Below are 15,384 nucleotides of genomic sequence, written 5' to 3'. Positions count from 1 at the left end.
CAAAATGATCGAAATTTAGTGCACATTACAACGAAAAAAAAAGTAACTTGTTACCTTCAACCGTTTTGCGCACAGCGCGATTTGAATACAATTATATATGAAATTTCGTTTTTGCGCTATCATATATCGCATTATTTATATATGATAATGATAGTTTTTTCATTTCTGATGGTTTGCAATACTAAACTTCAAGCAATGACAAAAAAAGGAGCCAAAAATGAACTCTTAATCTTGAAAACTAAGCGCGCTGTGATTTTTTGAAAAAAATAAAAAATATTTTTCCGCTTACGCGCTCACTCTCAAACCCCTCCGGCATACGGGAGTCATTTTTTTATTTACCGCTCCGGGCGTTTAAGGGTAATGAATATACGTATTTAGGACAGACAGTAAGTGTTTTCCCAGGACATGAGACTGAAATTAAAAGAAGGATAAGCATGGGATGGAGAGCTTTTGCTAAACAAAATGATATGAAAAGTAAAATGCCTCTTTCTCAAAAAATAAAATATTTAATCGGATGGTCCTACCAGTATTAACTTATGCATCAGAAACTTGGAGCGTTACTAAGGCCTTAGAACATAAGCTACTTACAACTCAAAGAGCTATGGAAAGAATAGTGATGGGAATAACACTAAGAGACGGAAAAAGAGCAGTATGGATACAAGAGCAAACTAAAGTAGAGGATATTCTAACAACAAGTAAGAAAAAGAAATGGGTGTGAGCAGGACATATGATGAGAATGTCAGATAATAGATGGACGAAAGAATAACAGAATGGGTCCCCTAGGGATTGCAAATGAAGCAGATGAAGGAAGAGAAGACGATGGATTGATGAGCAAAGAAAGACCATAAACAGAAGGAGTGGAAGGACATGTTTGAGGCCTTTGTCCTGTAGTGGACTAGCAATGGCTGATGATGACGATGATGATACTTTTGGAAACAGTTGTATGAGGGTAATCTAAGATGACTTTGGGTGTTTTGGGGTGCTGCTTTGAGTTGTACTTTGTTTGAAATATTAAATTCTTTTAGTATGGTAATTTAGGCATAATTTTTTTGAACTAATAACTTATGGAGTGTACTGTGAAAATAGGCAGTCATAAGAATTTTAGTTTAAGGGGTACAGGGTGTTTGGCAGTTATAAGCTTTTTTTTACAGGGGTTTATGCATTTTTGCGCTGGGTTCTTGAACCTATCCCCGCCACGAAAAAGTCAGGTAGCATTGTAATATTATAATATTATATTATATAATATATATATATATATAATAATATATATATGATATATATATATATATATATATATATATATATATAGATATATATATATATGTGTGTGTGTGTGTATATATACAGTGAAACCTCGACATGCTAAAGTCCCTACTTACGAAAAATCCAAGTTACGAAAGCAAAGACGAATATTTTTTTGCTTTGTATACGAAAATAATTCAGGTTGTTTAAAGGGTAAAGTCTGAGATTCACCCAGTCCACCGAGAACAATTTTAAAACTCGCACGCCGCCATCTGTGTAGACTCGCCACCATCCTTCTGCTCTCCCCATTGGTTCCTGATGCTAGTCACCACCATAAGATCCTGCTTTCATATTGGTCAGCATCATGTCTTTATGTAAAGGCATCCCTTGACCATTTTTGCGGCAGTGTTATCATAAACACTGGAATTCGTTCATTCGCATATATTTCATTTGTTGAACGTAAATTCGTGTTAGTGATTCGCTTTCGTTGTACTGTAAGTCACTTTATCGTGTTGTGTGTGAACTTAATTACTTACGTTATTAGCCATGGGTCCCAAGAATGTTGCTGAAGTTCACGGAAAGAAGAGGATGCTTTCTATGGAGAACGAAGATGGAGATAATCAAGTGTTAAAGTTCCTGCCATTTGTTAATATGTATCGTAAGTTTAGTGTTAATGTTTCTGTCATTTTTTAAATGTTTTTGTAAAGTTAAGTGTTCATGTTTTCTGCCATTTGTCCGCCTCCTCTGTCGCCACTTTCGGAGATCGCCTCACTCGAAAGGTAAGGTTCCACATTTTACTACATATGTACATACATGTACGTACGGTATTTCTTGTACCATGTACACATACACTTATTTACAGGTATGTAGTACAATAAAGGTTATGTTTGGTATTGAATGGTCCAACTTGTTGTATTTCATTGTTTATTGGTTAATTTAGCTTTATTATAAAATTTACTGTGGTGTTTTCGTAGGGCTTGGAACGAATTAGGCAATTTACATGTAAAACATAGTTCAAAATACGAATTAATCAGGTTACGAAGGCCGCTTCAGAACGGAATAATTTCGTATCCTGAGGCACTACCTGTAGGAAACATACATACAATTATATTATATTATATATAATATATATTGTTACGTATATAGCGGCCTTGAGAGAGGCTAGATACGTAAACGGAAGTAATTTAGGGATTTCAAGAGGGAATTGCTTTAACTTACCGTAAACTGCTAGTTATTATTAATTTCTTTAGAGGGAAGGTCGCCAGAAAACTCAGCTCGTTACTTAACAACTATTTATTTACAAAAGGCCCGTGCTGGCCTGGAGGAGAGGTAAATGATGGCTCCAACTTATGTCATTCAAGCTGATTTTCATATACTTGGGGTAATGCACACTTGCGGGCAGTGAGACGGCACGTGACTCATGGAATCTGGAAAAGAATCCCAGATTAAACAAGATAAAAGGAAAAATGACTTCTTGCTTTGATTAATTAATTCTCTAATACTGGGGAGAAGGAACTTTTAAGGTTTCACTGACGTATGCAATGACTCCATTGGTCTGGGGTACGATCACACAAGGGGAAGCATGCGGCCATGAGGCAGTGAGAGGGAACAAAAGGATGAATTCCTTTTGTTGCTGGCATTGAATTGGGAGAATGAGGATCAAAATTATAATAGGTGATAAGGGACTGGCAATATGTTGTTTCACAAGACGTACCTGGATGTCGTGTTCAGTGGCTCTTGTAGAAAGCATGGCCCCCTTTGTCGGAGGCCTGGGTCATCGGCGCGCCACTCCACAACCCTGGGTGAGGCCTAACAGGCAGGCAGGTAATTTGACCTCTGTCCGAGATCACGTCTCGCAGCCGACTGAGACAGAATTCAGTTGGGTTGCTTGGGGGTTGGAGGTCAGCTTAACCCCCACGATCAAGGCAAATCCTGGAAAACAAGCATACAGCCAGCAGAGGGGTCACAGGAAAGAGAGCTTAAGGTATAGGTCTAAGAAGTACCAATCTGCCTACACCCTTCCCTTTTGAGATACGTCCCTACAGCTGATAAAAGACTCTTTTCCCCCAACTGGGGAACTTCCTATCTCTAGCTGGCGGGTTTTGGGTTTCCCGCGTTTACTAAAAATCAGCTGATATTCTAAAGAAATGGCTGCCGTTTTCCAAATCGAATTAATTAATTAATTGCCGGGTAGACGAACGATCTATAAACGTCACAGCTCCCCCTGTTAAGAAGGCATTCACTCCCTCCCTTTCGGGCGTGAAGGTCTTGGCTTAAATAAATTGATCGTCTCGACTACCCAGTTCTCCTACTCCAACTTGAAGTTTTTTTGAGCAGCGATCATACAGCTAACTACAGTGGCCTACCTAACTTATAGGCAAAGATGCTAAGTGTACTAACTAATGTAGTGATGTAGTCTAGCTAAGTAATAATCTACGGGTTGTCTTGTGACGACAGTCTACTCTACCCCTAGATTAAGGTTCTTGAAAATTCTACTTTGCTACTACCCTAATGCCCTGGTACTAAATCATTAGCCATAACCTACTCAATACAGTTAATGAAGATGCAATCATTCCAGAGTGTGGTACGCACAGCAGTAATGTGTCGCCGGAATTGTTAAAATACATAATGAGAGGTAATGATGCATGGGGATGATGAGTGGTTAATTGACCAGGAGGGAAATGCAATGAGGTAATTATATTTAAGTGAGGGTTAGTATTACAATGGTACAATGGCTAGGGTTTAGAGTGGTTAGTGCTACTGGCAGAGATCAGGCTGGCTACCTTCTCTGGGTAGGTGCCAGGATCATTCTGCAAATGAATGCGACACTGTACCTCGGGCACAGGTGTCAAGGAGAGCATGTGGCTCTTTTTTGTTAATATGTTAATGATTGGTTACGTCCCTTCTTCTCTTCTTCTTCTTCTTATTCCTCCAGGACCTGGCTATACCAGTCCTAGGAGTAGACGGAGGCACAGACTCTGGGGAAAGGCCAGAAACGCCGGCAGGAGCAGAGGCAGTGGTAGCCTGATGGGATTTCAGGAGAACACCCTACTTCGTATCTGCAGCAACCGTCGTAGAGGTGGAACCTACTGCAGAGGAGGCCCTCACTTCGGCTGCTGCGACAGCCGTCGTAAGGGGAAAACTCCAGGCTGACTCCTGGTCGGGCAGTTCCTGGTTTTCCAGAGGAGGTATGAATGTTAGGTCTGCCGGAGGTTCACCTCGGGCGACAGTGGTGAGGGTGAAGAAGACTCATGGACTTTGGATTGGCCATGGGCTGCGGTAAGCTCCATGCCTGTTGGAGGATCTCCTGTAGGAGGATCCTTGGTTAGGTTAGGCGCCGGCACTAGCTCGGGGCCAGGTGCAGAAGTCAAGTTCTGTGGTGGCTCTACGTCCAGGCTGGACGGAGCTTGGCACTGCTCAGTGCTGCCAAGTGGTACTGGCAGAGAGTTGAGGGTCGACTGGACCTGTGACGGTACCGGAGGTGCAATACCTCTTAGCGTGCCCTTGGAAATGGGAGACAGAGGCTCCTGTCTCTTTTGGAAGGCTAAGCCTTGTGAAAGTGGACATTGTCCGCTGCTGGTAGTCGGCTAGGGCACCTAGGCCAATTCGTGGAGTGCCCTATTACGTTGCAGGTTTTTGCAACGGAACTGTGAATGGTCAATCTCCCTCCTTGGTAACGGGGAGACTGTTGGTGGACGTTACTTCCTGGATGGAAGTAGAATTTCGATGACTCCGTGCTTTGGAGTGATTTGTTGTGGGGTTAGGACCCCTAGGCTTTTTGGAATGCGAGGGAGACTTCATGTCTTGCCTAGGAGGAGGTCGTAACCTCCTGGAATGTAGCTTGCAACTGCAAGGGTAACAAAATTCTGGAAAAAATGAGGTCTGGTGACCCTCAATTGAACGGTCGGAAGGATCAGCTTGATATGGTTGATACCTTCGATGGTGATTAAATGACGTCTATCGACGGTTGCCCCTCGGGGGATTCGGTCTTCCCGTATCAGGGAGATTTGAGCGCCAGAGTCGTCGTAGGCTCTGACGTGGCTTGGCTGATAATGGCTTTGGAGGGGTGCGACGGTTATAGGGCCCTTAGCTGGGGGTCTAGAGAAGAATTGGTTATTGGTTACGGCCATTGCGATGGCAGGAATATTAAAATTTGCGCACCCTCCATAGTTGGCAGACATGTGACCCTTGCGGCCACAGTCTCGGCAGAACGTGTTCCAGAACCTCTTCCGTGGCACTGGATGATAAGACCGAGATGGCCCCACAGGTTGCGAATCTGTGGAGTCACCAAGGCTGGCAGTGTGCTCTGGCACAGGTGAAACGTCCTCTGTTGGATCACCCTTTGAAACAAGTCCGGGGTCAACTGGTGGGCTTACCTCTTCCAAAGGGGAGGAGGTAGGCTGGTAAAGTGGTAAGAGGCTGAGATGGTGCGGAAGAAACTTCGGGCTCTGACACTGGGTCGGGGAGGGCCAGGTTCGCAAATAGACAGGATGTCGGGGACTCGGAGGCACTAGCCTGAACCTAAAATTGAGGTGTGGTTATCTGGCATGCTGCAGGTGTCCGGTGCATCTGGTAGTGGGAGCTGCGTCCAGGGGAGATACGGCTTTTAGTAGATCTCGGCCCAATATCACCTGATAAACATCATGAAATTGGTCAACTACGCCCAGGCGGCACAATGTGGTTTCCCTGGTCTCCTGGTCCAGAAAGGGCATTTCCACATTCAGAAGGACCGAAGGAACAGAATAGAGGTTACCGTCAATCCATTCAAACTGAATTTCTTCGTTCGTCTGGATTTTGGCACCCCTAGGCAATGCCTTTCTGGAAATAAGGGAGACCTGGGCTTCGGTGTCAGCCATGACTTGTACCCACTGATAGGCCGTAGGAGAACTGGTTCATCATGGCAGGTCTACATGGTAGCCTTGGAGAAGTTTCACCCTGGAAGCTCTCATCACCCAAGGTAAGAGACCGACTTGGGCACTGGTCGGATCCACAGCATGCTCACGCAACACAACAAGTGGTGCAGAACCTCCGCAACCACTTCTTACCAGGGAGTCCGCTCATGGTCTGGGGCTTGGAAACTAGCAGAGAGATTGCATCATCTAGGAGAGCTAGCTCATGCCTTCTCTCCTTCTCTCTTTTCTTTCTCTCTGCTTCTCTGGCTATCCTCTCTGCTTCTCTTTCTTCTCTCTCGCTTCTCCGGCTTTCCTCTCTGCTTCTCTTTCTTCCTTTCCCTGCTGGCGCGCAGCAGCCTGCTGCGTCTTTATCCACTGGTCAAGGGCTGGTCCAGTGTAACCAGCCTCCCTGCCCAGAGTATGAGGCTCCGAGCTTCTCTAGCTCTCTGGCAAAGAAGTCGCGGGAAGCAGGGGAAGACATTTCCTTAGGCTACAGTAGAGGCTCGGAAGAAAAATGAAAAATAATGGCCAGGAAAGGGTACTGAATGGAATAGGAGTGCCTACTGTGGAAAAGTGGCACTCACTTGGAAATGGGTCTGCAATGTGGTAATGAAAAGTGAAAAAGACTGGGTGCTCGGTGGCACTTTGTGAATGGCACCTTCTGCTGAGGTGAAAAAAATCGAATGAAGTGTGCTGTGTACGTCACACTTACGGGCGTTCCCAACTTGGGAGACGTTGGAATGGGCTACCTGTAGGTCCAATACAGGTGCACGGCACTTATGAGGAGGCGTTCCTTGGTTCAGTGATCCAAAATGGCGGATGCTCTATAATGAATTGGGCGTTCCGTAAGGACGGACACGCAGGTTTGTCAGCACTTAGGGCTGGTATTGCGGCGCTTCGGGAGGCGTTCCCTTTGTTGAGTGTTCCGAAGGATCACTGACCCTTGCACATGGACACACTAGTTACTTGGGCGTTCCGTAAGGACGGACACGCAGGTTTAATGGCTACCTGTACGGCTGTACAGGTGCAACTGGCATTTATAGGCGTTCCTTGGAGCACTGTATCGTGCTGGTGTGTCCCGGACACTAAATGCAGTATACGTAAATATACTGAAGTAGAATGGACTGCTCATGGCAGAGTGTAATGGTGGATGAGAGAAAGTAAAAGGTGGGAGTACTTCAGCAGCCAGTCGATGGACAGTGTCAAGAATTAGTGGCACTGTGAAATGGTAAGACCTTGACGTGCACTGGTGGTGGCCAGTCCTAAACTGGTAACGACTTCCCTGTCTGGAAGTAATGAATTTGCGTGGCACACTGTGCGAATGTGCTTGCGGTACACGCAAGTCTTTTGGGTGGGATAAAATGAACAAGACCACTCGGGCAACGACAGGTAATGGAAATTTTAGAAATGCTCAGGCCCTCGCTGAAGTACTCGGTCAAATGAAACAAAATAAATGTTTGCAAACTGCAATGGACACATGCGCGTACGTATCACGCTGTGTCCAATGAAAGACACAAGAGACTAAAATAATGTTAATTCTGCATGCTATAATTAATGGTAGAGGTAGTACTCTTGGCTTTGTGAATACTGGGTTCTGGTTCTCTCTCTCTCTCTCCATCTTCGCTCTCGGAGAGGGTGAAAAATGATATATGAATGAACTCCCTTTATTTGAATTGAACTACTAATGTTCGTTTAATATGACGCAACTTGCGTTAAATTATCTACTTACGTTAACGTTTTTGTGAAAGAATTGCTTTTGATAACGTTTTTTATGAAAAATGATAACGCGCTCGCGGTGAACGATGTTTACGTTAATGTTAGCGGCTTGCGCTTATGAAATGATTTGCGTTTCAATATGAAATTTACAAAGACGCGTTTTACGTTAACAATTCTTGCAAGTGACTCTACTTTTAAGATTTACGTTAACTTTACGTAAGGACAAGTGAAAAATTACGGTAAGGATTTGAAAACGATGTTAGCAAACAATTGTAAATGAGGTTACGTTAAGTGAAATGAAATTTTAAATTTTTCGCTCAGCGCGCGAGTGAGCGATGCGAGGTGAAACACGTGAGGCGAGAAGAGGCGGGTTAGCACCACGGTGTGCTAGCATTGATGGCGAATCAGCTGATTCTCTGTAAATGCGAGGCAGACACACGAACGTTTAGTTTCTTATTCAGGCGAATTACGTTAATTTCTCTGGCAGAACGATAGATACTAGTACAGACATTGATATTATTTACGTTTAAAACTTCGTGACTTACGTTACTTTGCTTAAATTGTTTAGATTACTGTTGAGAAAACAAACATGGCCGCCGCTGTGAATGAGACGAAGGCTGGTTGAGACCGCGCAGCGCGAGAGAGCGCGAAGCTGAATTAGCTGAGAGGTAAGCGGTTACCAACACTTGGAATGAAAACTAAGTTAAAAATGAATACCCTAACATATCACAGACAAAAGAATTGTACACTTCTTTTGCCGTAACTATTAGTAAACACTCCTAACTAGCTAGGCTTTCTAATACAGCAATAAACACTGGCAAAGCACTTCCTAGTTTGATCTGGTCCTTTCTGGCATCTATCTAATACACGTGCTGTCTCGTCCGACGAGCACAATGCGATTTACCAAATAACAGAATTCGCTCGGCGCTCTGGCCATTACAATATAAGTATTTTTTCTACCTTCACATTTGTTTAAAACAACACTAAATACAAAAAAAAAATACTTAACGTACCTTAAGCTAACATAGGTTATAAATAATCATATTAATGAATGGAATACCTTACCGTGAGTCAGTGTCTCTTCTCCCGCTGCAAGTGTGCTTAGTTTTGCGCTTTGAAAAACCTTTACAGTTTACGTTTACAAGGATAACACGATTACAGCTTTTTTTTAAGCAGCTAGGTTCATATCCTCGGCGAAGGTCGACAATGTTTTACGTATATAGCGGCCTTGAGAGAGGCTAGATACGTAAACGGAAGTAATTTAGGATTTCAAGAGGGAATTGCTTTAACTTACCGTAAACTGCTAGTTATTATTAATTTCTTTAGAGGGGAAGGTCGCCAGAAAACTCAGCTCGTTACTTAACAACTATTTATTTACAAAAGGCCCGTGCTGGCCTGGATGGAGAGGTAAATGATGGCTCCAACTTATGTCATTCAAGCTGATTTTCATATACTTGGGGTAATGCACACTTGCGGGCAGTGAGACGGCACGTGACTCATGGATCTGGAAAAGAATCCCAGATTAAACAAGATAAAAGGAAAAATGACTTCTTGCTTTGATAATTAATTCTCTAATACTGGGGAGAAGGAACTTTTAAGGTTTCACTGACGTATGCAATGACTCCATTGGTCTGGGACGATCACACAAGGGGAAGCATGCGGCCATGAGGCAGTGAGAGGGAACAAAAGGATGAATTCCTTTTGTTGCTGGAAATTGAATTGGGAGAATGAGGATCAAAATTATAATAGGTGATAAGGGACTGGCAATATGTTGTTTCACAAGACGTACCTGGATGTCGTGTTCAGTGGCTCTTTGTAGAAAAGCATGGCCCCCTTTGTCTGAGGCCTGGTCATCGGCGCGCCACTCACACCCTGGGTAGGCCTAACGGCAGGCAGGTAATTTGACCTCTGTCCGAGATCACGTCTCGCAGCCGACTGAGACAGAAATTCAGTTGGGTTGCTTGGGGGTTGGAGGTCAGCTTAACCCCCCACGATCAAGGCAAATCCTGGAAAACAAGCATACAGCAGCAGAGGGGTCACAGGAAGAGAGCTTAAGGTATAGGTCTAAGAAGTACCAATCTGCCTACACCCTTCCCTTTTGAGATACGTCCCTACAGCTGATAAAAGACTCTTTTCCCCCAACTGGGGAAACTTCCTATCTCTAGCTGGCGGGTTTTGGGTTTCCCCTCCCCCGGACCCCCACCCCCCCCCCCCAAGGTTTACTAAAAATCAGCTGATATTTCTAAAGAAAAAATGGCTGCCGTTTTCCAAATCGAATTAATTAATTAATTGCGGGGTAGAACGAACGATCTATTAAAAACGTCCACAATATATATAGTATTTTACAGAAATGCTACAATAATCTTTCCATTTCACTCTTGCAAAATATGGATAACTCTCCTCTCTCTCTCTCTCTCTCTCTCTCTCTCTTACAGAGATGTATGTTTTTTGTATGATAGATAAGGTACCAAACTGAGGACCAACAGCTGTCAAATATATCAAGTAATGTGACAGGGGAGGGAGTCTCTCTCTCTCTCTCTCTCTCTCTCTCTCTCCTCTCTCTCTCTCTCTCTCTCTACTACTAAGATGAGAGATTTTTAAGGTACATGTATGTTTATTAATATTTTCAAATAATAATAATAATGAATATAAACTGTGATTACAAAAATCATTGTGAAGTATATTTTAAAGAAATGCTACAATAACCTTTCCATTTCACTCTTTCAAATACGGATAACTCTCTCTCTCTCTCTCTCTTTTACTGAGATGAGAGAATTTCTATGGTACATGTGTATATGTTTATTAATATTTTCACATAATAATAATAATAATAATAATAATAATAATAATAATAATAATATAACTAATTTCAATTTCAAAATTCATATGTGATAGTTTTTTAAAGAAACACAATAATCTATCCATTTCACTCTTTTAAATAAGGTTAACTCTCTCTCTCTCTTTTGCCACATGAGATACGCATGTCATAGTGGTAACTCTCCCCCTCTGTTTGCCATGGGGAACGTTTTTTATGGTTTACAGTACATCTTTAAAGGGGGCATAACTACATTTTTATGGGGAAAGAAATAATATACCGGTCTATTTTCAAATAATGTAATTTAATTGAGATTAAACAATAACATCTCTCTCTCTCTCTCTCTCTCTCTCCATCTTCTCTTCTTTCCTTTTCTCTTCTCTCTCTTCTCTCTCTCTCTCTCTCTTATTTACGTATGTTTATTTTGTTTTGTAATATAAATAAATGATTTACCTTATAACTAATTTTCAAATATTGATAAGATTAATAAAAAAAAATAGCGATTCCTAGTCATTTATCCACTTGAAGGAAGGAGGGCGGGGAAGTAAATGACAGTTTGATATACGTATTGGAGGAGTCGGAGTCTGGAGTTACTCTCCCTCTTTCTTTCTCTCTCTCTCTCTCTCTCGCTCTTCATTAGTATTCTCTCTGACTCAGGAATAATTCATAATTCACTCTTGATAGTCAGGTATATTGATGTTTGCCATCAATGTTCTCTCTCTCTCTGTGTGTGTGTGTGTGTGTGTGTGTGTGTGTGTGTGTGTGTGAGATGTGTGTGTTATTGGCGGCAGGTATATATTTTTAATGGTAAAATATTTAAAAATGACTTCGAAATTATATTAATAATATAACCTCAAAGATTAATACAGTAATTTTGGGTATATTTGAAGTAGGATGTTATTTAAGGTATACATTTGGTATCTGAACTTTCAAGATAGGCAGTTATAAAACATTTTTAGTGGTGGTTCTAACTATTCACAGGGTGTCTGGTACACATTCCTCGCAAATACGGGGGAACACTATATTTTTATATATATATATATATATATATATATATATATATATATATATATATATATATATATATATATATTTATATATATATATATATATATATATATATATATATATATATATATATATATATATATATATATATATATATATATATATATATATATATATATATATATTTATATATATATATGCACCTGATCAACTTGTAACAAATAATTTTTTTTTCAGGTACCCCAAACAGAGTTTTCATCTGAAAGGAAGCCTAAGAAAATTGACTTTATACTTCCTCTTGCAGGACGGTTGGTTCTTTTCAAAGGTTTATGGGCAAGTATTGTGTAATTTGTGTTTGCAGTTTAATGATTTTTAATTTCATTGTTATGTGATTTTAGATGATATTGGTAATTTATGTGGAATGACATCCTGAAGACCATTTGTTCTTAATTGATGAGTTTGAGAGGGTGAACTCATGTGAACCTGTATATAACGGATCAATAAAATATTTAAATATTCAAGAACATGAGTAGTTTATGCATGTTATGTAACAGCTGGATTTAGTTTTATTGATTCTCAGAGAGTATGACTGAACCAAAACTACATTACATGCCAGCCAAATACCAACACACTTTTCAATCATGCTGAAGTTCAAAACAAGTCAACGAACTATGTAAAGGGTAAAGTGATCAAATTTACATAACTCTAATATCCCAGGTCTTCAAGGCCCATAGTAACCGTCTTGATCATTCTTGATGATGTTCCTTGACTGTTCCTTTCTCATTTTCTTGATCCTGCCTCAAGCGAATACATTAGTGACGATTATAATCACTATCATACACATAACTGTGGCCAGCAGTGTGTAATAGCAGAAGGTTTCATTAAATGTGAAAACAGGCTGGATGGGATCCATAGTAGCTAGGTTTTGTATTGTCTTGGCAACGGAGCTATTGTAAGGAAGGGGAAGTGCTGCAATGTGAGTGGTCCCCCAAGTATAATTTGCGAAATAAGACTGACAGGTGTCTTAGTGTGGCCTTTGTGTTTGTGGCAAATGTTGCAATTGTTTATATGTTTCCTAATATCTGTAGTCATTGTAGAACAGTAGAATAGCAATTTGGCTTTTTGTGACAAGATAGAAAACCCAAGATGACATTGTAAAGGGATTGAAATGCAACCAGTTTAGGTCAGTTGGTATAAGAGAGATTGGGACCACCACCTGGTCATTAGTCGACTGCGGTGTATTTCGGGTTTTCATGGTCATGGATCTACACAATATTATCCTTGATTATGAAATTTTGTTGCGAATATTTTGCATATTCCTTTTCTTTAGGATTTCCGTTCAAAGCTTTTATTATTTTACTTAACTGAGGGTCTTTCTGTTGTTCAGTTTATACAAGTTCAGCGCTCCAACCCATGTCTTCAACGTTTTCGATTGTTTGGGTCAATGAATTCTCATTTTATAACGACATTTTAATGGTTTGTATGGGTGTGGCAATATTTTCCAATTCAGCTAATGGTTCTGAATACGTTGGTGTGGGGTTGCTTGATAATGCATCAGCGATGATATTTGCTCTCCTAGGTAGATATCCTATCTTTGCGCTAAAGTCCTGAATGATCATATGCCATCACATTCTTTTAGGGCTGTGGTTAAAGAAGTTGGTGAGAGGCTTATGGTCATTAAGGACCTTAACAGGATCACCGTAAATTATGAACTTGAAATGCACTAACGAATTAACAATAGCTAGCTGTTCTTTGTCTAATACTGCATATTTACTTTCAGAAGGCTTCAATTTACGTAAATAAAAAGCTATTGGGAAAAGCTGATTATCATATTGCTGAAGTAGTACCCCTCCTACCCCCTGATCTGAGGCGTCAGTTGCAATAAAGAATTCCTTACTGAAATCAGGGAATTTTAAGGTGGGGAGGTGCTCAATTTCTCCTTTAAAGTGTCGAATGCCTTATGATGCTTTTCTACCCATATGAAATCTGCACCTTCTTCATAAGGTCAGTTAAAGGAGTGGCAATTAGTGAGTAGTTGTGCACAAAGCGGCGGTAATATCCTGAGAGGCCTAAAAGCTGTTGTACGCTCTTAAACATTAGTAGGTACAGGAAAGTTGCTGATGGCTGAAACTTTATCATGGATTACTTTAAGACCTTGACAGGATACCGAAAAGCCCAAATAGACTAGTTTGCACTTGAAGAACTCACATTTGGAGATTTTTACTCTTAAATTATGCTATCTTAATCTCTGGAGAACTAACTCAAGTTTATGTAAGTGCTCTTCTATGTTATTGGAAAAAATTACAGGATCGTCCATATAGGCGTGAGAGTACACCTAGCAGGTCACCAAACACTATATTAACCCTCTTACACCGATTGGACGTATTAAACGTCGAGTCAAAATGTCTTCCGTATGCCGATTGGATGTATTATACGTCGACTCAAAATAGTTTTTTTTAAATTCGCGGAAAAATATTTATAGGCCTACCAGCTGAAAACTTTTTAATCACTTGCCTTGGGGGATGCTGGGAGTTCACGGATCAAGGTGTTGTTTTGTTTACAATCGTTACGCAGTCACGCAAGCGCGAATTTCTTTCTTGTCGCACTAAAAAGTATCAGTGACACATCTCAAAAATTATTTCATCACTTTCACATAATTTTTTCACTGTTTTAAATTATCCGTTACATGGAGTATTATATATGAAAATGTGCGCAATTTCATGTAGAATAAAAAAAAAACCTCATGATTGTAGCTTATATCAGTTTTGAAATATTTTCATATAAATAACGATAAGTGCCAAAGTTTCAACCTTCGGTCAACTTTGACTCTACCAAAATGGTCGAAAAACGCAATTGTAAGCTAAAACTCTTATATTCTAGTAATATTCAATCATTTGCCTTCATTTTGCAACAAATTGGACGTCTCTAGCACAATATTTCGATTTATGGTGAATTTATGAAAAAACTTTTTCCTTACGTCCGCACAGTAACTCTTCCGATAAATTTTTTCGTGCGATTGTGGTAATGTTTGCACCATTTTAAATTTGCCGTTACATAAAGTTTTATATCTGGAAATGTGTGCAATTTCATGCACAATACAACTAAAAACAACCCATGGTTGTAGCTTTTATCAGTTTTGAAATGTTTTCATATAAATAACGATAAGTGCAAAAATGTCAACCTTCTGTCAACTTTGACTCTACCAAAATGGTCGAAAAACGCAATTGTAGGCTAAAACTCTTATATTCTAGTAATATTCAATCATTTACCTTCATTTTGCAACGAATTTGAAGTCTAGCACAATATTTCGATTTATGGTGAATTTATGAAAAAAAAAAAAAAAATTTCCTTACGTCCGAGCGGTAACTCTTCCGAAAAAATCAGAACTTTTTTCGTGCAATTGTCGAAATGTTTGCACCATTTAAAATTAGCCGTTACATAAAGTTTTATATATGAAAATGTGCGCAATTTTATGTAGAATACAACTAAAAATGATTGAAGGTTGTAGCTTTTCTCTTTTTCGAAATATTTGCATATAAATCACGATAAATAGAAAAAAAACCATGTTTGGTCAACTTTGACTCTACCGAAATAGTCGAAAAACGCAATTGTAAGCTAAAACTCTTCCAATCTAGTAATATACAGTCATTTATCTTCATTTTGAAACAAATTTGAAGTGTCTGCATCAATATTAGGATTTATGGTGACTTT

At 40.3% G+C, this 15,384-nt stretch overlaps 1 protein-coding gene across 1 annotated transcript in view; it reads left to right on the top strand.

The window, feature by feature from the left end:
* The window catches only part of LOC135224519 (chondroitin sulfate synthase 1-like), a 241,383-nt gene that overhangs the window by 93,762 nt on the left and 132,237 nt on the right, over positions 1 to 15,384 (top strand). Inside the window, exon 2 of the mRNA XM_064263575.1 lies at positions 11,911 to 12,006. Coding sequence (XP_064119645.1) covers positions 12,003 to 12,006 — 4 coding nt within the window. The 5' untranslated portion in view covers positions 11,911 to 12,002. The remainder of the gene's footprint in view (positions 1 to 11,910; positions 12,007 to 15,384) is intronic.

The sequence above is a fragment of the Macrobrachium nipponense genome, chromosome 12 (assembly GCF_015104395.2).
Source record: "Macrobrachium nipponense isolate FS-2020 chromosome 12, ASM1510439v2, whole genome shotgun sequence".
NCBI classification, from domain to species: Eukaryota; Metazoa; Arthropoda; class Malacostraca; order Decapoda; family Palaemonidae; genus Macrobrachium; species Macrobrachium nipponense.
The sequence above is the reverse complement of the archived record's forward strand: the minus strand, read 5'-3'. Positions and strand labels throughout refer to the sequence as shown.